The sequence below is a fragment of the Pseudophryne corroboree genome, chromosome 3 (genome assembly GCF_028390025.1).
Source record: "Pseudophryne corroboree isolate aPseCor3 chromosome 3, aPseCor3.hap2, whole genome shotgun sequence".
Taxonomy (NCBI): Eukaryota; Metazoa; Chordata; class Amphibia; order Anura; family Myobatrachidae; genus Pseudophryne; species Pseudophryne corroboree.
In genome coordinates, this window is record NC_086446.1 from 664,861,475 (window position 1) to 664,884,209 (window position 22,735).

General features: G+C 44.2%; 1 protein-coding gene across 14 annotated transcripts in view; it reads left to right on the forward strand.

Annotated features, from left to right (window-relative positions):
* LOC135056544 (deleted in malignant brain tumors 1 protein-like) overlaps positions 1–22,735 on the forward strand; it is a 244,276-nt gene that overhangs the window by 147,136 nt on the left and 74,405 nt on the right. For 10 of the 14 annotated variants that reach the window (XM_063961862.1, XM_063961863.1, XM_063961864.1 and 7 more), the window contains 3 exons: positions 17,595–17,612; positions 20,112–20,129; positions 22,614–22,631. The exons of 2 other annotated variants lie outside the window; for them this stretch is intronic. In XM_063961862.1, the coding sequence (XP_063817932.1) occupies positions 17,595–17,612; positions 20,112–20,129; positions 22,614–22,631 (54 nt within the window). The remainder of the gene's footprint in view (positions 1–17,594; positions 17,613–20,111; positions 20,130–22,613; positions 22,632–22,735) is intronic. 2 more of the 14 variants (XM_063961867.1, XM_063961869.1) reach the window with 1 other exon arrangement.

The window sequence follows — 22,735 nt, forward strand, 5'->3', positions numbered from 1 at the left end:
AGAGATGACTTTAAAGTAGTGATGAGCGAGGTTCGGTTTTACTCGGTTTTACTCGGTTCTCAAAACGGCATCTTATTGGCTATCCAAAACACGTGACATCCGTGAGCCAATAAGATGCCGTTTTGAGAACCGAGTAAAACCGAGTAAAACCGAGTAAAACCGAATCCGCTCATCACTACTTTAAAGTCCATCTATGTTGCTACGGGTACGTTGCTCAGGCCCTCAATTGCTTCTGCGTGGGTAGGTAATGCAGTCAAAAAGTTGGCAGATAACTTGATTGTTAATATTGACACGGTCGATAAAGATGACATGCTGCAAATTCTAGGTCATATCAAAGATTCTGCAGGTTATTTGGTTGAAGCTATGAAGGACATAGGCTTACTGGGCTCACATGCCTTTGCTATGGTGGTTTTAGCCCGCAGGGCACTCTGGATACGCCAATGGAATGATGCCGCAGAATCCAAAAGAAATATTGAGGCACTCCCATACAATGGTGAGACCCTATTTGGAGAAAAATTAGATGCCATGATATCAACTACTACATCTGGCAAGTCAGAATTTCTGCCGTTGGCAACTACACCGGCTAAAAAAGTATATCATTCTCATATTATGCAGTCCTTTCGGCCCAACAAGTACAAAAAGGCTAAAAGTGCCCCTTTTTTCACAGGAAAAGGGAGAGGTAAAGGTAGAAAACCCTCAGGCTCCCAAGAGCAGAAGTCAGCAACTACTTCTGCAAAAGCCACAGCATGACGCTGGGGCTCCTCTGTGGTAGTGCGATCGGGTGGGGGCACATCTACTATTTTTCAGCCAGGTCTGGCTTCGCTCAGACCTGGATCCTTGGATTTTACAGATAATATCCCAAGGTTACAAATTGGAATTTCAAGATCTTCCCCATGCCGATTTTTCAAATCAGCCTTAACAGTTTCTGCTCAGGACAGCGCAAATGTCCTGAATGCATACACAAATTGACAAAGTAATTGCCTTGGTTCCTGCCGAGCAAAGGAATCAAAGCTTTTTTTCAAGCCTGTTTGTAGTACCGAAGCCGGATGGCTCGGTCAGGCCGATTTTAAAACTAAAATCTCTGAATCTTTATTTAAAAAGATTCAAATTCAAGATGGAATCCTTGAGAGCAGTGATTTTCAGCTTGGAAGAAAAGGAATTTCTGGTGTCAGTGGACATCAAGGATGCTTACTTGCATGTCCCCATTTACCCGCCACATCAAGCATACCTGAGGTTTGCAGTTCAGGATTGCTACTACCAATTCCAGACATTACCGTTCGGGCTCTCCACGGTTCCAAGAATATTCACCAAGGTGATGGCGGAGATGAATAGCCGCTGATCCGCATGCTTCTGTCAGAAAATGGTCCAAATCTGACAGATTTTGGCCCCCTTTCTGACAATCTCAGTCCAACTTTATTTAAAGTCAGATTGAGGACATATGACGGGGTAGTAAGTGGCAGGCTGCAGTGCACTACCTCCAATGGGCATCTCCCTGGCCAGGCTCCTCTCTCCCGGCAGCGATGATGAGGACGAGCTGGGAGGAGGACGGGACAGCAGCTGAGTGCTGTCAGTGCTGTCATCAGCAGCACGGAGTAGTCACCGGGAACGGCCAAATCCAACAGTTGGATTTGGCTCAAATCCGACAGTTTGATTTGTCTGTTAATTGAATCGCCCTTGTCGGATCCATTCCGACATATGCATGAGATTCATGCAGGGCAACATTGCGCACCTTAAAAAAAAATAAAGTGTTAAAAATCAAGAAAAAATTTGCGTGGGGTCCCCCCTCCTAAGCAAAACCAGCCTCGGGCTCTTTGAGCCAGTCCTGGTTGTAAAAATATGGGGAAATAATTGACAGGGGTTCCCCCATATTTGAACAACCAGCACCGGGCTCTGCGCCTGGTCCTGGTGCCAAAAATACGGAGGACAAAAAGCGTAGGGGTCCCACATATTTTTAACACCAGCACCGGGCTCCACTAGTCAGAGAGATAATGCCACAGCCGGGGGACACTTTTATACCGGTCCCTGCGGCCCTGGCATTAAATCACTTACTAGTCACCCCTGGCCGGGGTACCCTGGAGGAGTGGGGACCCCTTAAATCATGGGGTCCCCCCCTCCAGCCACCCAAGGGCCAGGGGTGAAGCCCGAGGCTGTCCCCCCATCCAAGGGCAGCGGATTGGGGGCTGATAGCCAAGTGTAAAAATAAGAATATTGTTTTTTGTAGCAGTACTACAAGTCCCAGCAAGCCTCCCCCGCAAGCTGGTACTTGGAGAACCACAAGTACCAGCATGCGGTGGAAAAACGGGCCCGCTGGTACCTGTAGTACTACTACAAAAAAAATACCCAACAAAAAACAGAACACACAGACCATGACAGTAAAACTTTATTACATACATGCACACCTACATACACACATAATTACCTATGTTCACACGAGGCTCGGTCCACTTCTCCATGTAGAATCCACGGGGTACCTGTGAATAAAATTATACTCACACAATCCAGTGTAGCTTCTGTCCTCTTCTACTTGTAATCCACGTACTTGGCAAAAAAACAAACCGAAAAACCTGAACCACGCACTGAAAGGGGTCCCATGTTTACACATGGGACCCCTTTCCCCGACTGCCAGGACCCCCCGTGACTCCTGTCAAAGAGGGTCCATTCAGCCAATCAGGGAGCGCCACGTCGTGGCACTCTCCTGATTGGCTGTGCGCTCCTGAGCTGTCAGTCAGGCTGCGCACGGAAAAGATACAAGGTAGCGCATAGGCGATCCATTGTATCCAATGGTGGGAACTTTGCGGTCAGCGGTTGACCGCGAGTAACCTCAACCGCTGACCGCAAAGTTCGCACCATTGGATACAATGGAGCGCCTATGCGCTACCTTGTATCTCTGCCGTGCGCAGCTTGACTGACAGCTCAGGAGCGCACAGCCAATCAGGAGAGTGCCACGACGTGATGCTCCCTGATTGGCTGAAGGGACCCTCTTTGTCAGGAGTTTTATAAAATAACAGGCGCATTTGACTGATGGTGTATTAATTCGTATTTTTTTTCTTTGACTTCCAAAAAAATACGAATGCGCTCATCACTGCCGAGATTTTGCTTTAGTAAATTCCCGAGATGACACTTTGAAGAAAAAACACCAAATCGGTCAAAATCGGGAGCTTAGTAAATATACCCCTATGAAGGTAAATTAATTAGTGACACATTGAATCTGTGTTAGGCAGGAGGACCTTATCCACACAGGGAAGAAAAGGCAGATGTGAGGACACCTAAGGGCTGCAGTGGAGAGTCAGTCTGGAAGACTTTTGCAGTTAGGACAGGCTGCGGCCTGTGTATCCAGCCCAAGTGGGTATGAGGAAGCTAGTCAGAGCTCAGTGTGCTAGGAAGTCTTTGGAGGGTTTTTATTAGTGATGAGCGCCTGAAACTTTTCGGGTTTTGTGTTTTGGTTTTGGGTTCGGTTCCGCGGCCGTGTTTTGGGTTCGACCGCGTTTTGGCAAAACCTCACCGAATTTTTTTTGTCGGATTCGGGTGTGTTTTGGATTCGGGTATTTTTTTCAAAAAACACTAAAAAACAGCTTAAATCATAGAATTTGGGGGTCATTTTGATCCCAAAGTATTATTAACCTCAAAAAACATAATTTACACTCATTTTCAGCCTATTCTGAACACATCACACCTCACAATATTATTTTTAGTCCTAAAATTTGCACCGAGGTCGCTGTGTGAGTAAGATAAGCGACCCTAGTGGCCGACACAAACACCGTGCCCATCTAGGAGTGGCACTGCAGTGTCACGCAGGATGTCCCTTCCAAAAAACCCTCCCCAAACAGCACATGACGCAAAGAAAAAAAGAGGCGCAATGAGGTAGCTGTGTGAGTAAGATAAGCGACCCTAGTGGCCGACACAAACACCGGGCCCATCTAGGAGTGGCACTGCAGTGTCACGCAGGATGTCCCTTCCAAAAAACCCTCCCCAAACAGCACATGACGCAAAGAAAAAAAGAGGCGCAATGAGGTAGCTGACTGTGTGAGAAAGATAAGCGACCTCACAATATTATTTTTAGTCCTAAAATTTGCACCGAGGTCGCTGTGTGAGTAAGATAAGCGACCCTAGTGGCCGACACAAACACCGTGCCCATCTAGGAGTGGCACTGCAGTGTCACGCAGGATGTCCCTTCCAAAAAACCCTCCCCAAACAGCACATGACGCAAAGAAAAAAAGAGGCGCAATGAGGTAGCTGTGTGAGTAAGATTAGCGACCCTAGTGGCCGACACAAACACCGGGCCCATCTAGGAGTGGCACTGCAGTGTCACGCAGGATGTCCCTTCCAAAAAACCCTCCCCAAACAGCACATGACGCAAAGAAAAAAAGAGGCGCAATGAGGTAGCTGACTGTGTGAGAAAGATAAGCGACCTCACAATATTATTTTTAGTCCTAAAATTTGCACCGAGGTCGCTGTGTGAGTAAGATAAGCGACCCTAGTGGCCGACACAAACACCGTGCCCATCTAGGAGTGGCACTGCAGTGTCACGCAGGATGTCCCTTCCAAAAAACCCTCCCCAAACAGCACATGACGCAAAGAAAAAAAGAGGCGCAATGAGGTAGCTGTGTGAGTAAGATTAGCGACCCTAGTGGCCGACACAAACACCGGGCCCATCTAGGAGTGGCACTGCAGTGTCACGCAGGATGTCCCTTCCAAAAAACCCTCCCCAAACAGCACATGACGCAAAGAAAAAAAGAGGCGCAATGAGGTAGCTGACTGTGTGAGAAAGATAAGCGACCCTAGTGGCCGACACAAACACCGGGCCCATCTAGGAGTGGCACTGCAGTGTCACGCAGGATGGCCCTTCCAAAAAACCCTCCCCAAACAGCACATGACGCAAAGAAAAAAAGAGGCGCAATGAGGTAGCTGACTGTGTGAGAAAGATAAGCGACCCTAGTGGCCGACACAAACACCGGGCCCATCTAGGAGTGGCACTGCAGTGTCACGCAGGATGTCCCTTCCAAAAAACCCTCCCCAAACAGCACATGACGCAAAGAAAAAAAGAGGCGCAATGAGGTAGCTGACTGTGTGAGAAAGATAAGCGACCCTAGTGGCCGACACAAACACCGGGCCCATCTAGGAGTGGCACTGCAGTGTCACGCAGGATGGCCCTTCCAAAAAACCCTCCCCAAACAGCACATGACGCAAAGAAAAAAAGAGGCGCAATGAGGTAGCTGACTGTGTGAGAAAGATAAGCGACCCTAGTGGCCGACACAAACACCGGGCCCATCTAGGAGTTTTCTGGATGTAACCTCGTACGCCGATTGCTGACAAGGTGAGCGGCGGCACTAAACACTCTTTCGGAGTACACACTTGTGGGAGGACAACTTAGGTAGAATAAAGCCAGTTTGTGCAAGGGCCTCCAAATTGCCTCTTTTTCCTGCCAGTATAAGTACGGACTGTGTGACGTGCCTACTTGGATGCGGTCACTCATATAATCCTCCACCATTCTATCAATGGTGAGAGAATCATATGCAGTGACAGTAGACGACATGTCCGTAATGGTTGTCAGGTCCTTCAGTCCGGACCAGATGTCAGCATCAGCAGTCGCTCCAGACTGCCCTGCATCACCGCCAGCGGGTGGGCTCGGAATTCTGAGCCTTTTCCTCGCACCCCCAGTTGCGGGAGAATGTGAAGGAGGAGATGTTGACAGGTCGCGTTCCGCTTGACTTGACAATTTTCTCACCAGCAGGTCTTTGAAACCCAGCAGACTTGTGTGCGCCGGAAAGAGAGATCCAAGGTAGGTTTTAAATCTAGGATCGAGCACGGTGGCCAAAATGTAGTGCTCTGATTTCAACAGATTGACCACCCGTGAATCCTTGTTAAGCGAATTAAGGGCTCCATCCACAAGTCCCACATGCCTAGCGGAATCGCTCTGTCTTAGCTCCTCCTTCAATGTCTCCAGCTTCTTCTGCAAAAGCCTGATGAGGGGAATGACCTGACTCAGGCTGGCAGTGTCTGAACTGACTTCACGTGTGGCAAGTTCAAAAGGTTGCAGAACCTTGCACAACGTTGAAATCATTCTCCACTGCGCTTGAGACAGGTGCATTCCACCTCCTATATCGTGGTCAGTTGTATAGGCTTGAATGGCCTTTTGCTGCTCCTCCAACCTCTGAAGCATATAGAGGGTTGAATTCCACCTCGTTACCACCTCCTGCTTCAGATGATGGCAGGGCAGGTTCAGTAGTTTTTGGTGGTGCTCCAGTCTTCTGTACGTGCTGCCTGTACGCCGAAAGTGTCCCGCAATTTTTCTGGCCACCGCCAGCATCTCTTGCACGCCCCTGTCGTTTTTTAAAAAATTCTGCACCACCAAATTCAAGGTATGTGCAAAACATGGGACGTGCTGGAATTTGCCCAGATGTAATGCACGCACAATATTGCTGGCGTTGTCCGATGCCACAAATCCACAGGAGAGTCCAATTGGGGTAAGCCATTCCGCGATGATCTTCCTCAGTTGCCGTAAGAGGTTTTCAGCTGTGTGCGTATTCTGGAAACCGGTGATACAAAGCGTAGCCTGCCTAGGAACGAGTTGGCGTTTGCGAGATGCTGCTACTGGTGCCGCCGCTGCTGTTCTTGCGGCGGGAGTCCATACATCTACCCAGTGGGCTGTCACAGTCATATAGTCCTGACCCTGCCCTGCTCCACTTGTCCACATGTCCGTGGTTAAGTGGACATTGGGTACAGCTGCATTTTTTAGGACACTGGTGACTCTTTTTCTGAGGTCTGTGTACATTTTCGGTATCGCAACCCTAGAGAAATGGAACCTAGATGGTATTTGGTACCGGGGACACAGTACCTCCAACAAGTCTCTAGTTGGCTCTGCAGTAATGATGGATACCGGAACCACGTTTCTCACCACCCAGGATGTCAAGGCCTCAGTTATCCGCTTTGCAGTAGGATGACTGCTGTGATATTTAATCTTCCTCGCAAATGACTGTTGGACAGTCAATTGCTTGGTGGAAGTAGTAAAAGTGGTCTTACGACTTCCCCTCTGGGATGACCATCGACTCCCAGCAGCAACAACAGCAGCGCCAGCAGCAGTAGGCGTTACACGCAAGGATGCATCGGAGGAATCCCAGGCAGGAGAGGACTCGTCAGAATTGCCAGTGACATGGCCTGCAGGACTATTGGCATTCCTGGGGAAGGAGGAAATTGACACTGAGGGAGTTGGTGGGGTGGTTTGCGTGAGCTTGGTTACAAGAGGAAGGGATTTACTGGTCAGTGGAGTGCTTCCGCTGTCACCCAAAGTTTTTGAACTTGTCACTGACTTATTATGAATGCGCTGCAGGTGACGTATAAGGGAGGATGTTCCGAGGTGGTTAACGTCCTTACCCCTACTTATTACAGCTTGACAAAGGGAACACACGGCTTGACACCTGTTGTCCGCATTTCTGGTGAAATACCTCCACACCGAAGAGCTGATTTTTTTGGTATTTTCACCTGGCATGTCAACGGCCATATTCCTCCCACGGACAACAGGTGTCTCCCCGGGTGCCTGACTTAAACAAACCACCTCACCATCAGAATCCTCCTGGTCAATTTCCTCCCCAGCGCCAGCAACACCCATATCCTCCTCATCCTGGTGGACTTCAACACTGACATCTTCAATCTCACTATCAGGAACTGGACTGCGGGTGCTCCTTCCAGCACTTGCAGGGGGCGTGCAAATGGTGGAAGGCGCATGCTCTTCACGTCCAGTGTTGGGAAGGTCAGGCATCGCAACCGACACAATTGGACTCTCCTTGTGGATTTGGGATTTCGAAGAACGCACAGTTCTTTGCTGTGCTTTTGCCAGCTTGAGTCGTTTCATTTTTCTAGCGAGAGGCTGAGTGCTTCCATCCTCATGTGAAGCTGAACCACTAGCCATGAACATAGGCCAGGGCCTCAGCCGTTCCTTGCCACTCCGTGTGGTAAATGGCATATTGGCAAGTTTACGCTTCTCCTCCGACAATTTTATTTTAGGTTTTGGAGTCCTTTTATTTCTGATATTTGGTGTTTTGGATTTGACATGCTCTGTACTATGACATTGGGCATCGGCCTTGGCAGACGACGTTGCTGGCATTTCATCGTCTCGGCCATGACTAGTGGCAGCAGCTTCAGCACGAGGTGGATCTTGATCTTTCCCTAATTTTGGAACCTCAACTTTTTTGTTCTCCATATTTTATAGGCAGAACTAAAAGGCACCTCAGGTAAACAATGGAGATGGATGGATTGGATACTAGTATACAATTATGGACGGACTGCCACGGTTAGGTGGTATAAAAAAACCACGGTTAGGTGGTATATAATACAATTATGGATGGACGGACTGCCTGCCGAGTGCCGACACAGAGGTAGCCACAGCCGTGAACTACCGCACTGTACACTGGTTGATAAAGAGATAGTAGTATACTCGTAACAACTAGTATGACGACGGTATAAAGAATGAAAAAAAAACCACGGTTAGGTGGTATATAATACAATTATGGTTCGACGGACTGCCTGCCGAGTGCCGACACAGAGGTAGCCACAGCCGTGAACTACCGCACTGTACACTGGTTGATAAAGAGATAGTAGTATACTCGTAACAACTAGTATGACGACGGTATAAAGAATGAAAAAAAAACCACGGTTAGGTGGTATATAATACAATTATGGTTGGACGGACTGCCTGCCGAGTGCCGACACAGAGGTAGCCACAGCCGTGAACTACCGCACTGTACACTGGTTGATAAAGAGATAGTAGTATACTCGTAACAACTAGTATGACGACGGTATAAAGAATGAAAAAAAAACCACGGTTAGGTGGTATATAATACAATTATGGTTGGACGGACTGCCTGCCGAGTGCCGACACAGAGGTAGCCACAGCCGTGAACTACCGCACTGTACACTGGTTGATAAAGAGATAGTAGTATACTCGTAACAACTAGTATGACGACGGTATAAAGAATGAAAAAAAAACCACGGTTAGGTGGTATATATTATAATACAATTATGGATGGACGGACTGCCTGCCGAGTGCCGACACAGAGGTAGCCACAGCCGTGAACTACCGCACTGTACACTGGTTGATAAAGAGATAGTAGTATACTCGTAACAACTAGTATGACGACGGTATAAAGAATGAAAAAAAAACCACGGTTAGGTGGTATATAATACAATTATGGTTGGACGGACTGCCTGCCGAGTGCCGACACAGAGGTAGCCACAGCCGTGAACTACCGCACTGTACACTGGTTGATAAAGAGATAGTAGTATACTCGTAACAACTAGTATGACGACGGTATAAAGAATGAAAAAAAAACCACGGTTAGGTGGTATATAATACAATTATGGTTGGACGGACTGCCTGCCGAGTGCCGACACAGAGGTAGCCACAGCCGTGAACTACCGCACTGTACACTGGTTGATAAAGAGATAGTAGTATACTCGTAACAACAAGTATGACGACGGTATAAAGAATGAAAAAAAAACCACGGTTAGGTGGTATATATTATAATACAATTATGGTTGGACGGACTGCCTGCCGAGTGCCGACACAGAGGTAGCCACAGCCGTGAACTACCGCACTGTACACTGGTTGATAAAGAGATAGTAGTATACTCGTAACAACTAGTATGACGACGGTATAAAGAATGAAAAAAAAACCACGGTTAGGTGGTATATATTATAATACAATTATGGATGGACGGACTGCCTGCCGAGTGCCGACACAGAGGTAGCCACAGCCGTGAACTACCGCACTGTACACTGGTTGATAAAGAGATAGTAGTATACTCGTAACAACTAGTATGACGACGGTATAAAGAATGAAAAAAAAACCACGGTTAGGTGGTATATAATACAATTATGGTTGGACGGACTGCCTGCCGAGTGCCGACACAGAGGTAGCCACAGCCGTGAACTACCGCACTGTACACTGGTTGATAAAGAGATAGTAGTATACTCGTAACAACTAGTATGACGACGGTATAAAGAATGAAAAAAAAACCACGGTTAGGTGGTATATAATACAATTATGGTTGGACGGACTGCCTGCCGAGTGCCGACACAGAGGTAGCCACAGCCGTGAACTACCGCACTGTACACTGGTTGATAAAGAGATAGTAGTATACTCGTAACAACTAGTATGACGACGGTATAAAGAATGAAAAAAAAACCACGGTTAGGTGGTATATATTATAATACAATTATGGATGGACGGACTGCCTGCCGAGTGCCGACACAGAGGTAGCCACAGCCGTGAACTACCGCACTGTACACTGGTTGATAAAGAGATAGTAGTATACTCGTAACAACTAGTATGACGACGGTATAAAGAATGAAAAAAAAACCACGGTTAGGTGGTATATAATACAATTATGGTTGGACGGACTGCCTGCCGAGTGCCGACACAGAGGTAGCCACAGCCGTGAACTACCGCACTGTACACTGGTTGATAAAGAGATAGTAGTATACTCGTAACAACTAGTATGACGACGGTATAAAGAACGAAAAAAAACCACGGTTAGGTGGTATATATTATAATACAATTATGGATGGACGGACTGCCTGCCGAGTTCCGACACAGAGGTAGCCACAGCCGTGAACTACCGCACTGTACACTGGTTGATAAAGAGATAGTAGTATACTCGTAACAACTAGTATGACGACGGTATAAAGAATGAAAAAAAAACCACGGTTAGGTGGTATATATTATAATACAATTATGGATGGACGGACTGCCTGCCGAGTGCCGACACAGAGGTAGCCACAGCCGTGAACTACCGCACTGTACACTGGTTGATAAAGAGATAGTAGTATACTCGTAACAACTAGTATGACGACGGTATAAAGAATGAAAAAAAAACCACGGTTAGGTGGTATATAATACAATTATGGTTGGACGGACTGCCTGCCGAGTGCCGACACAGAGGTAGCCACAGCCGTGAACTACCGCACTGTACACTGGTTGATAAAGAGATAGTAGTATACTCGTAACAACTAGTATGACGACGGTATAAAGAATGAAAAAAAAACCACGGTTAGGTGGTATATAATACAATTATGGTTGGACGGACTGCCTGCCGAGTGCCGACACAGAGGTAGCCACAGCCGTGAACTACCGCACTGTACACTGGTTGATAAAGAGATAGTAGTATACTCGTAACAACTAGTATGACGACGGTATAAAGAATGAAAAAAAAACCACGGTTAGGTGGAATATAATACAATTATGGTTGGACGGACTGCCTGCCGAGTGCCGACACAGAGGTAGCCACAGCCGTGAACTACCGCACTGTACACTGGTTGATAAAGAGATAGTAGTATACTCGTAACAACTAGTATGACGACGGTATAAAGAATGAAAAAAAAACCACGGTTAGGTGGTATATATTATAATACAATTATGGATGGACGGACTGCCTGCCGAGTGCCGACACAGAGGTAGCCACAGCCGTGAACTACCGCACTGTACACTGGTTGATAAAGAGATAGTAGTATACTCGTAACAACTAGTATGACGACGGTATAAAGAATGAAAAAAAAACCACGGTTAGGTGGTATATAATACAATTATGGTTGGACGGACTGCCTGCCGAGTGCCGACACAGAGGTAGCCACAGCCGTGAACTACCGCACTGTACACTGGTTGATAAAGAGATAGTAGTATACTCGTAACAACTAGTATGACGACGGTATAAAGAATGAAAAAAAAACCACGGTTAGGTGGTATATAATACAATTATGGTTGGACGGACTGCCTGCCGAGTGCCGACACAGAGGTAGCCACAGCCGTGAACTACCGCACTGTACACTGGTTGATAAAGAGATAGTAGTATACTCGTAACAACTAGTATGACGACGGTATAAAGAATGAAAAAAAAACCACGGTTAGGTGGTATATAATACAATTATGGTTGGACGGACTGCCTGCCGAGTGCCGACACAGAGGTAGCCACAGCCGTGAACTACCGCACTGTACACTGGTTGATAAAGAGATAGTAGTATACTCGTAACAACTAGTATGACGACGGTATAAAGAATGAAAAAAAAACCACGGTTAGGTGGTATATATTATAATACAATTATGGATGGACGGACTGCCTGCCGAGTGCCGACACAGAGGTAGCCACAGCCGTGAACTACCGCACTGTACACTGGTTGATAAAGAGATAGTAGTATACTCGTAACAACTAGTATGACGACGGTATAAAGAATGAAAAAAAAACCACGGTTAGGTGGTATATAATACAATTATGGTTGGACGGACTGCCTGCCGAGTGCCGACACAGAGGTAGCCACAGCCGTGAACTACCGCACTGTACACTGGTTGATAAAGAGATAGTAGTATACTCGTAACAACTAGTATGACGACGGTATAAAGAACGAAAAAAAAACCACGGTTAGGTGGTATATATTATAATACAATTATGGATGGACGGACTGCCTGCCGAGTTCCGACACAGAGGTAGCCACAGCCGTGAACTACCGCACTGTACACTGGTTGATAAAGAGATAGTAGTATACTCGTAACAACTAGTATGACGACGGTATAAAGAATGAAAAAAAAACCACGGTTAGGTGGTATATAATACAATTATGGTTGGACGGACTGCCTGCCGAGTGCCGACACAGAGGTAGCCACAGCCGTGAACTACCGCACTGTACACTGGTTGATAAAGAGATAGTAGTATACTCGTAACAACTAGTATGACGACGGTATAAAGAATGAAAAAAAAACCACGGTTAGGTGGTATATAATACAATTATGGTTGGACGGACTGCCTGCCGAGTGCCGACACAGAGGTAGCCACAGCCGTGAACTACCGCACTGTACACTGGTTGATAAAGAGATAGTAGTATACTCGTAACAACTAGTATGACGACGGTATAAAGAACGAAAAAAAAACCACGGTTAGGTGGTATATATTATAATACAATTATGGATGGACGGACTGCCTGCCGAGTTCCGACACAGAGGTAGCCACAGCCGTGAACTACCGCACTGTACACTGGTTTATAAAGAGATAGTAGTATACTTGTAACAACTAGTATGACGACGGTATAAAGAACGAAAAAAAAACCACGGTTAGGTGGTATATATTATAATACAATTATGGATGGACGGACTGCCTGCCGAGTTCCGACACAGAGGTAGCCACAGCCGTGAACTACCGCACTGTACACTGGTTGATAAAGAGATAGTAGTATACTCGTAACAACTAGTATGACGACGGTATAAAGAATGAAAAAAAAACCACGGTTAGGTGGTATATAATACAATTATGGTTGGACGGACTGCCTGCCGAGTGCCGACACAGAGGTAGCCACAGCCGTGAACTACCGCACTGTACACTGGTTGATAAAGAGATAGTAGTATACTCGTAACAACTAGTATGACGACGGTATAAAGAATGAAAAAAAAAACACGGTTAGGTGGTATATATTATAATACAATTATGGATGGACGGACTGCCTGCCGAGTGCCGACACAGAGGTAGCCACAGCCGTGAACTACCGCACTGTACACTGGTTGATAAAGAGATAGTAGTATACTCGTAACAACTAGTATGACGACGGTATAAAGAATGAAAAAAAAACCACGGTTAGGTGGTATATAATACAATTATGGTTGGACGGACTGCCTGCCGAGTGCCGACACAGAGGTAGCCACAGCCGTGAACTACCGCACTGTACACTGGTTGATAAAGAGATAGTAGTATACTCGTAACAACTAGTATGACGACGGTATAAAGAACGAAAAAAAAACCACGGTTAGGTGGTATATATTATAATACAATTATGGATGGACGGACTGCCTGCCGAGTTCCGACACAGAGGTAGCCACAGCCGTGAACTACCGCACTGTACACTGGTTGATAAAGAGATAGTAGTATACTCGTAACAACTAGTATGACGACGGTATAAAGAACGAAAAAAAAACCACGGTTAGGTGGTATATATTATAATACAATTATGGATGGACGGACTGCCTGCCGAGTTCCGACACAGAGGTAGCCACAGCCGTGAACTACCGCACTGTACACTGGTTGATAAAGAGATAGTAGTATACTCGTAACAACTAGTATGACTATGATGACGGTATAAAGAAAGAAAAAAAAAACCACGGTTAGGTGGTATATAATACAATTATGGATGGACGGACTGCCTGCCGAGTGCCGACACAGAGGTAGCCACAGCCGTGAACTACCGCACTGTACTGTGTCTGCTGCTAATATAGACTGGTTGATAAAGAGATAGTATACAATACTACTAATATACTGGTGGTCAGGCACTGGTCACCACTAGTCACACTGGCAGTGGCACTCCTGCAGCAAAAGTGTGCACTGTTTAATTTTAATATAATATTATTTATCATGTACTCCTGGCTCCTGCTATAACAACCTGCAGTGCTCCCCAGTCTCCCCCACAATTATAAGCTTTATATACAATACATTGATGTGCAGCACACTGGGCTGAGCAGTGCACACAGACTGAGTCACTGTGTGACTGTGTATCGTTTTTTTCAGGCAGAGAACGGATATATTAAATAAAACAAACAACTGCACTGTCTCTGGTGGTCACTGGTCACTGTGGTCGTCAGTCACTAAACTCTGTCTGCACTCTCTTCTAATCTACAGTATCACAGCAATCTCTCTCTCTCTCTCTCTTCTAAATCTAATCTAAATGGAGAGGACGCCAGCCACGTCCTCTCCCTATCAATCTCAATGCACGTGTGAAAATGGCGGCGACGCGCGGCTCCTTATATAGAATCCGAGTCTCGCGAGAATCCGACAGCGTCATGATGACGTTCGGGCGCGCTCGGGTTAACCGAGCAAGGCGGGAAGATCCGAGTCGCTCGGACCCGTGAAAAAAAAAGTGAAGTTCGTGCGGGTTCGGATTCAAAGAAACCGAACCCGCTCATCTCTAGTTTTTATATGATACTTAAAAGGAAATATTTAATATATACAAGACAAAAATACGACCTTTTATAAAAAAACATTACTAAAATTCCCATGCAAAATTCATCTGAAATGGTTGTTGTACTAATTACTATTAGTTTCAGCTGGCAATGGATCTATTAATGCTGAGAATAGTATCTATCTATCTATCTATCTATCTATCTATCTATCTATCTATCTATCTATCTATCTATCTATCTATCTATCTTTTTTGGCAGTATGAAGGTAAATTAATTAGTGACACCTTGATCTTTGTTAGGCAGGAAGACACCTAAGGCCTGCAGTGGAGAGTTAGTGGACAGTCAGTCGGGATGACTTTTGCAGTTAGGACAGGCTGCGGCCTGTGTATCCAGCCCAAGTGGGGATGAGGAAGCTAGTCAGAGCTCAGTGTGCTAGTAAGCCATTGGTGGTCAGGAGGCATGTATCTAAACCAGTAGGAGACAGGGAATAACACCAAAGTCAGTGACTGAGGTTATGTTCCTGAGAAGAATTCAGGCCAGTGAGCCTTGATGTGAGTAGGCTAGGAAGCCAGAGTTCAAACCTGCAGAAGGCATGGAGAAAAATAAACTAAGAGGGTATGTGACTATTTGTGGTTGTCGTGCACAACAAGGCTGGATGGAGCCTGTGATACACCTGCATAGAGAACTACACGTAAGTACATTATACCCTTATTAAAAATACCTGGAGGTATGTCTATATTTATTAATACAGAAGTGCTTCTGTAAACATTCACGTTTCTTAAAATGATTCTTTATTTATAATTTTCCAGTAAATGCTTCACTTCTAGCACTATTATTGCAAATCTTAGCTTAAAATGTCTTCATTCAGAGCATTTATTTGCATTTTTTCATACATTAAGAGAATGCAAAATGTTGGTAATTCCACAAATTCTGATTAAAACTTATGGTAATGTGTACTATTATTTTTAAATCCAACAAAGATAACAACCATTTTTATATTTTATATTCTGACTTCACAGCATGCAACTTCTACTGGCCAAATATACCACAGTTTAAAATGTATTTAATTTTTTTTTCTAGAAATCTAGTTTAAACTGTCAGTTAAATGGAAAGATGTGGCAATGGGATCAAGAATTCTAACTGTTTTCCATGCCAATCATTTTCTATATGTTGATTAAAAGGAAATCCTTAATATACACACAGTAGATCCGGCCTCTTATATAAAACATACTGTAACTAAAATTCCCATTCAAAATGTATCTGAAATGGTTGTTTTACTAATTACTATTATTTTCAAATGACAATGGATCTGTTAATACTGAGAATATTCTTTCTTTCTTTCTATCTATCTATCTATTTATCTATCTATCTATCTAACTATCTGTCTGTCTTTTATGGCAGTATAAATGTAAATTAAGTAGTGACACATAAAATCTGTGTTAGGTAGGAGGGCTCTGTCCACACAGTGAAGAAAAGGCAGATGAAAGCCCAACTAAGGGCTGCAGAGGAGAGTCAGTCTGGAAGACTGTTGCAGTTAGGACAGTATGGGGCCTGTGTATCCAGCCCAAGTCAGAATCGGGAAGCCAATCAAAGCTCAGTGTGCTAGAAAGCTATTGGGGGTCGGGAGCCATGTGTCTAAACCTGTTGGAGACAGGGAAGACCACCAAACTGAGTGACTGAGGTTATGTTCCAGAGCAGAAGCCAGGCCAGTGATCACTGAATGTTAGTAAACTAGGAAGCTGGAGTTCATACATTGATAAGGCACCTGCAAAAAGCAGGCAAGACTTTGAGACTTTGGGGTATATTCAGTAGGAGTCAAAACCTGCCATCTAGTTGGAAAGACGGAAGATTTCAACTTTTTCAGGTCAGAAGGGTTTCCGACCTATTCAATTCTCCCCTCAGTTTTCTGAGAAGTCGGCAAATTAGACTTGTCGGAAATTATGTGGATCAACGGAATAGCCGCCGATCCGCATGCTTCTGTCAGAAAATGGTCCAAATCTGACAGATTTTGTCCCCCTTACTGACAATCTCAATCCAACTTTAATAAAAGTCAGATTGAGGACATCTGACGGGGGAGTGGGGTTGCAGGCTGCAGTGCACTACCTCCAGTGGGCATCCCCCTGGCCAGGCTCCTATCTCCCAGCAGCGATGATGAGGACAAGCTGGGAAGAGGATGGGACAGCAGCTGAGTGCTGTCAGTGCTGTCATCAGCAGCAGCACGGAGGGGGCACCGGGAACAGCCAAATCCAACAGTTGGATTTGGCTTAAATCCGACAGTTTGATTTGTCTGTTAATTGAATCGCCCTTGTCGGATCCATTCCGACAAATGCATGGCAGAATGGATACAACTTTAATTGAATATACCCCTTTGAGAGAGACTTTGCAGATTTGCTGGCCAAGTATAATAAGGGAGCAAATAAGTGAGTTAGTGCATTGAATGGGTGCTAGGCTGTTTGTTGTTTTTGTTTCATTTATGCTGCCAGTAAAGCACTGTTTTATTTATCTGAAATCCTTATTAAGCACTTGCAGTTTATCTCTTATTTTTGGGAATGTATAGGTTATATAACATGCCTATTCTGCTATGGTAAAATTAAGATAGAGTCAATAATGTTTTGCTTAATATTTTTTTATGAAATATTTATATGTTTTTCCCCATTTGGTTCTATAGATGCACAGAGTACCACACGTAAGTGTATTATACCCTTATTAAAAATTCCTGGATGTATGGCTTTATTTATTGATACAGAAGTATTTTCGTAAACATTCATGTTTCTTAAAATTATTCTTTATTTATAATTTACCAGTAAATGCTTCACTTCTAGCACTATTATAGCAAATCTTACCTTAAAATTCATTCATTCAGAGCATTTATTTTAATTTTTTCATACCTTTGGACAATGGAAAATGTTGGTAATTCCACAAATTCAGATTAAATCTTGATACTAATGTGTACTGTTATTTTTAAATCCAACAAAGATAACAAACATTTTCCTATTTTCTATTCTGACTTTACAGCATGGCCAACTCCTACTGGCAAAATATACCACACTTTAAATTGTATTTACATATTTTTTTCTAGAAATCTAGTTTAAACTGTCAGTTTAATGGGAAGATGTGGCAATGGGATCAACAATTCAAAATGTTTCCCATGCCAATCATTTTCTATATGGTGATTAAAAAGAAATCTGTAATATACACACAGTAGATCCGGCCTCTTATATAAAACATAACTAAAATTCCCATTCAAAATGTATCTGAAATGGTTGTTGTACTAACTATTATTAGTTTCAACTGGCAATGGATCTGTTAATACTGAGATTATTCTATCTGTCTATTTATCTATCTATCTATCTATCTATCTATCTATCTATCTATCTATCTATCTATCTATCTATCTTTCATGGCAGTATAAATGTAAATTAATTAGTGACACATAGAATCTGTGTTAGGTAGGAAAGCTCTATCCACGCAGGGAAGAAAAGGCAGATGTAAGCACAACTAAGGGCTGCAGAGGAGAGTCAGTCTGGAAGACTGTTGCAGTCAGGACAGGCTGTGGCCTGTGTATCCAGCCCAAGTCGGGATGGGGAAGTTAGTCAGAGCTCAGTATGCTAGAAAGCCATTGGGGGTCAGGAGGCATGTGTCTAAACCTGTTTGGGACAGGGAAGACCACCAAACTGAGTGACTGAGGTTATGTTCCTGAGAAGAAGCCAGGCCAGTAAGCCTTGAATGTTGGTAAACTAGGAAGCTGGAGTTCATACCTTGAGAATACAGAGAGAATAAAAAAACTAAGAGTGCATGTGACTATTTGTGTTTGCCATGTCAAGCCAGGCTGTTGCCATTGATACACTTGCAAAAAGCAGGCAAGACTTTGAGACTTTGGGGTATATTCAATTGGAGTCGAAACCTGCCATCTTGTCGGAAAGATGGCAGATTTTGACTTTTTCAGGTCAGAAAGGGTTCCGACCTATTCAATTCTCCGCTCAGTTTTCAAAGAATTTGGCAAATTCGATCTGTTGGAAAAAATGTGGATCAGCGGAATAGCCGCCGATCCGCGTGCTTCTGTCAGAAAATGGGTTAAAGCCAACAGACTTTGTCCCCCTTTCTGACAATCTCAATCCAACTTTAATAAAAGTCAGATTGAGGACATCTGACGGGGGAGTAAGTGGCGGACTGCAGTGCACTACCTCCAATGGGCGTCCCTCTATCCATGCTCCTCTCACCCGGCAGCAATGACGAACTGGGAGGAAAACAGGACAGCAGCTGAGTGCTGTCAGTGCCGTAATCAGCAGTGCGGACGAGCTCTGAAAAGGACGGGACAGCAGCTGAGTGCTGTCAATACTGTCAGCAGCAGCACAGAGGGGACACCGGGAATGGCCAAATCCAACAGTCGGATTTCGCTCAGTGCACTACCTCCAATGGGCATCCCCCTGGCCTGGCTCCTCTTTCCCGAAAGCAATGATGAGGACGAGCTGGTAGAAGAATGGTACAGCAGCTAAGTGTTGTCAGTGCTATCAGCAGCAGCATGGAGGGGACACCGGGAATGGCCAAATCCAACAGTCTGATTTCGCTCAGTGCACTACCTCCAATGGGCATCCCCCTGGCCTGGCTCCTCTTTGCCGACAGCAATGATGAGGACGAGCTGGGAGAAGGATGGTACAGCAGCTAAGTGTTGTCAGTGCTGTCAGCAGCAGCATGGAGGGGATACCGGGAATGGCCAAATCCAACAGTCGGATTTGACTCAAATCCGACAGTTGGATATGTCTGTTCATTGAATAGCCCTTGTCGGATCCATTCCGACAAATGCATGTCGGAATGGCTCCAACTTTAATTGAATATACCCTTTTGTGAGAGACTTTGTTTGCAGATTAGCTGGCCAAGTTTTATAAGGGAGCAAATAAGTGAGTTAGTGCAGTGAATAGGGGCTAGGCTGTTTGTTGTTTTTGTTTCATTTATGCTGCCAGTAAAGCACTGATTTTATGTATTTAATACTGCAAGTAAAGCACTACTTTCATTTATTTATCTGAAATCCTTATTAAGCACTTGCAGTTTATCTCTTATTTTTGGGAATGTACAGGTTATATAACATGCCTATTCTACTATGGTAAAATTAAGATAGAGTCAATAATGTTTTGCTTAATATTTTTTCATGAAATATTTATATGTTTTTCACCATTTGGTTCTATAGATGCACAGAGTACCACACGTAAGTGTATTATACCCTTATTAAAAATTCCTGGATGTATGGCTTTATTTATTGATACAGAAGTATTTTCGTAAACATTCATGTTTCTTAAAATTATTCTTTATTTATAATTTACCAGTAAATGCTTCACTTCTAGCACTATTATAGCAAATCTTACCTTAAAATTCATTCATTCAGAGCATTTATTTTAATTTTTTCATACCTTAGGACAATGGAAAATGTTGGTAATTCCACAAATTCAGATTAAATCTTGATACTAATGTGTACTGTTATTTTTAAATCCAACAAAGATAATAAACATTTTCCTATTTTCTATTCTGACTTTACAGCATGGCCAACTCCTACTGGCAAAATATACCACACTTTAAATTGTATTTACATATTTTTTTCTAGAAATCTAGTTTAAACTGTCAGTTTAATGGGAAGATGTGGCAATGGGATCAACAATTCAAAATGTTTCCCATGCCAATCATTTTCTATATGGTGATTAAAAAGAAATCTGTAATATACACACAGTAGATCCGGCCTCTTATATAAAACATAACTAAAATTCCCATTCAAAATTTATCTGAAATGGTTGTTGTACTAACTATTATTAGTTTCAACTGGCAATGGATCTGTTAATACTGAGATTATTCTATCTGTCTATTTATCTATCTATCTATCTATCTATCTATCTATCTATCTATCTATCTTTCATGGCAGTATAAATGTAAATTAATTAGTGACACATAGAATCTGTGTTAGGTAGGAAAGCTCTATCCACGCAGGGAAGAAAAGGCAGATGTAAGCACAACTAAGGGCTGCAGAGGAGAGTCAGTCTGGAAGACTGTTGCAGTCAGGACAGGCTGTGGCCTGTGTATCCAGCCCAAGTCGGGATGGGGAAGTTAGTCAGAGCTCAGTATGCTAGAAAGCCATTGGGGGTCAGGAGGCATGTGTCTAAACCTGTTTGGGACAGGGAAGACCACCAAACTGAGTGACTGAGGTTATGTTCCTGAGAAGAAGCCAGGCCAGTAAGCCTTGAATGTTGGTAAACTAGGAAGCTGGAGTTCATACCTTGAGAATACAGAGAGAATAAAAAAACTAAGAGTGCATGTGACTATTTGTGTTTGCCATGTCAAGCCAGGCTGTTGCCATTGATACACTTGCAAAAAGCAGGCAAGACTTTGAGACTTTGGGGTATATTCAATTGGAGTCGAAACCTGCCATCTTGTCGGAAAGATGGCAGATTTTGACTTTTTCAGGTCAGAAAGGGTTCCGACCTATTCAATTCTCCGCTCAGTTTTCAAAGAATTTGGCAAATTCGTTCTGTTGGAAAGTATGTGGATCAGCGGAATAGCCGCCGATCCGCGTGCTTCTGTCAGAAAATGGGTTAAAGCCAACAGACTTTGTCCCCCTTTCTGACAATCTCAATCCAACTTTAATAAAACTCAGATTGAGGACATCTGACGGGGGAGTAAGTGGCGGACTGCAGTGCACTACCTCCAATGGGCGTCCCTCTATCCATGCTCCTCTCACCCGGCAGCAATGATGAACTGGGAGGAAAACAGGACAGCAGCTGAGTGCTGTCAGTGCCGTAATCAGCAGTGCGGACGAGCTCTGAAAAGGACGGGACAGCAGCTGAGTGCTGTCAATACTGTCAGCAGCAGCACAGAGGGGACACCGGGAATGGCCAAATTCAACAGTTGGATTTCGCTCAGTGCACTACCTCCAATGGGCATCCCCCTGGCCTGGCTCCTCTTTCCCGACAGCAATGATGAGGACGAGCTGGTAGAAGGATGGTACAGCAGCTAAGTGTTGTCAGTGCTATCAGCAGCAGCATGGAGGGGACAACGGGAATGGCCAAATCCAACAGTCGGATTTCGCTCAGTGCACTACCTCCAATGGGCATCCCCCTGGCCTGGCTCCTCTTTCCCGACAGCAATGATGAGGACGAGCTGGGAGAAGGATGGTACAGCAGCTAAGTGTTGTCAGTGCTGTCAGCAGCAGCATGGAGGGGATACCGGGAATGGCCAAATCCAACAGTCGGATTTGACTCAAATCCGACAGTTGGATTTATCTGTTCATTGAATAGCCCTTGTCGGATCAATTCCGACAAATGCATGACGGAATGGAACCAACTTTAATTGGATATACCCCATTTGTGAGAGGCTTTGTTTGCAGATTAGCTGGCCAAGTATAATGAGGGAGCAAATAAGTGAGTTACTGCAGCGAATGGGGGCTAGGCTGTTTTGTTGTTTTTGTTTTATTTATACTGCCAGTAAAGCACTGTTTTTTTTATTTAATACTGCAAGTAAAGCAACACTTTCATGTATTTATCTGAAATCCTTATTAAGCACTTGCAGTTCATCTCTTATTTTTGGGAATGTATAGGTTATATAACATGCCTATTCTGCTATGGTAAAATGAAGATAGAGTCAATAATGTTTTGCTTAATCATTTTGAATGAAATATTTATATGTTTTTCACCATTTGGTTCTATAGCTGCACAGACTACCACATGTAAGTGTTTTATACTCTTATTACAAAATTCCTGGATGTATGGCTTTTTTTATTGATACAGAAGTATTTTCATAAAGATAAATTTTTCTTAAAATGATTCTTTA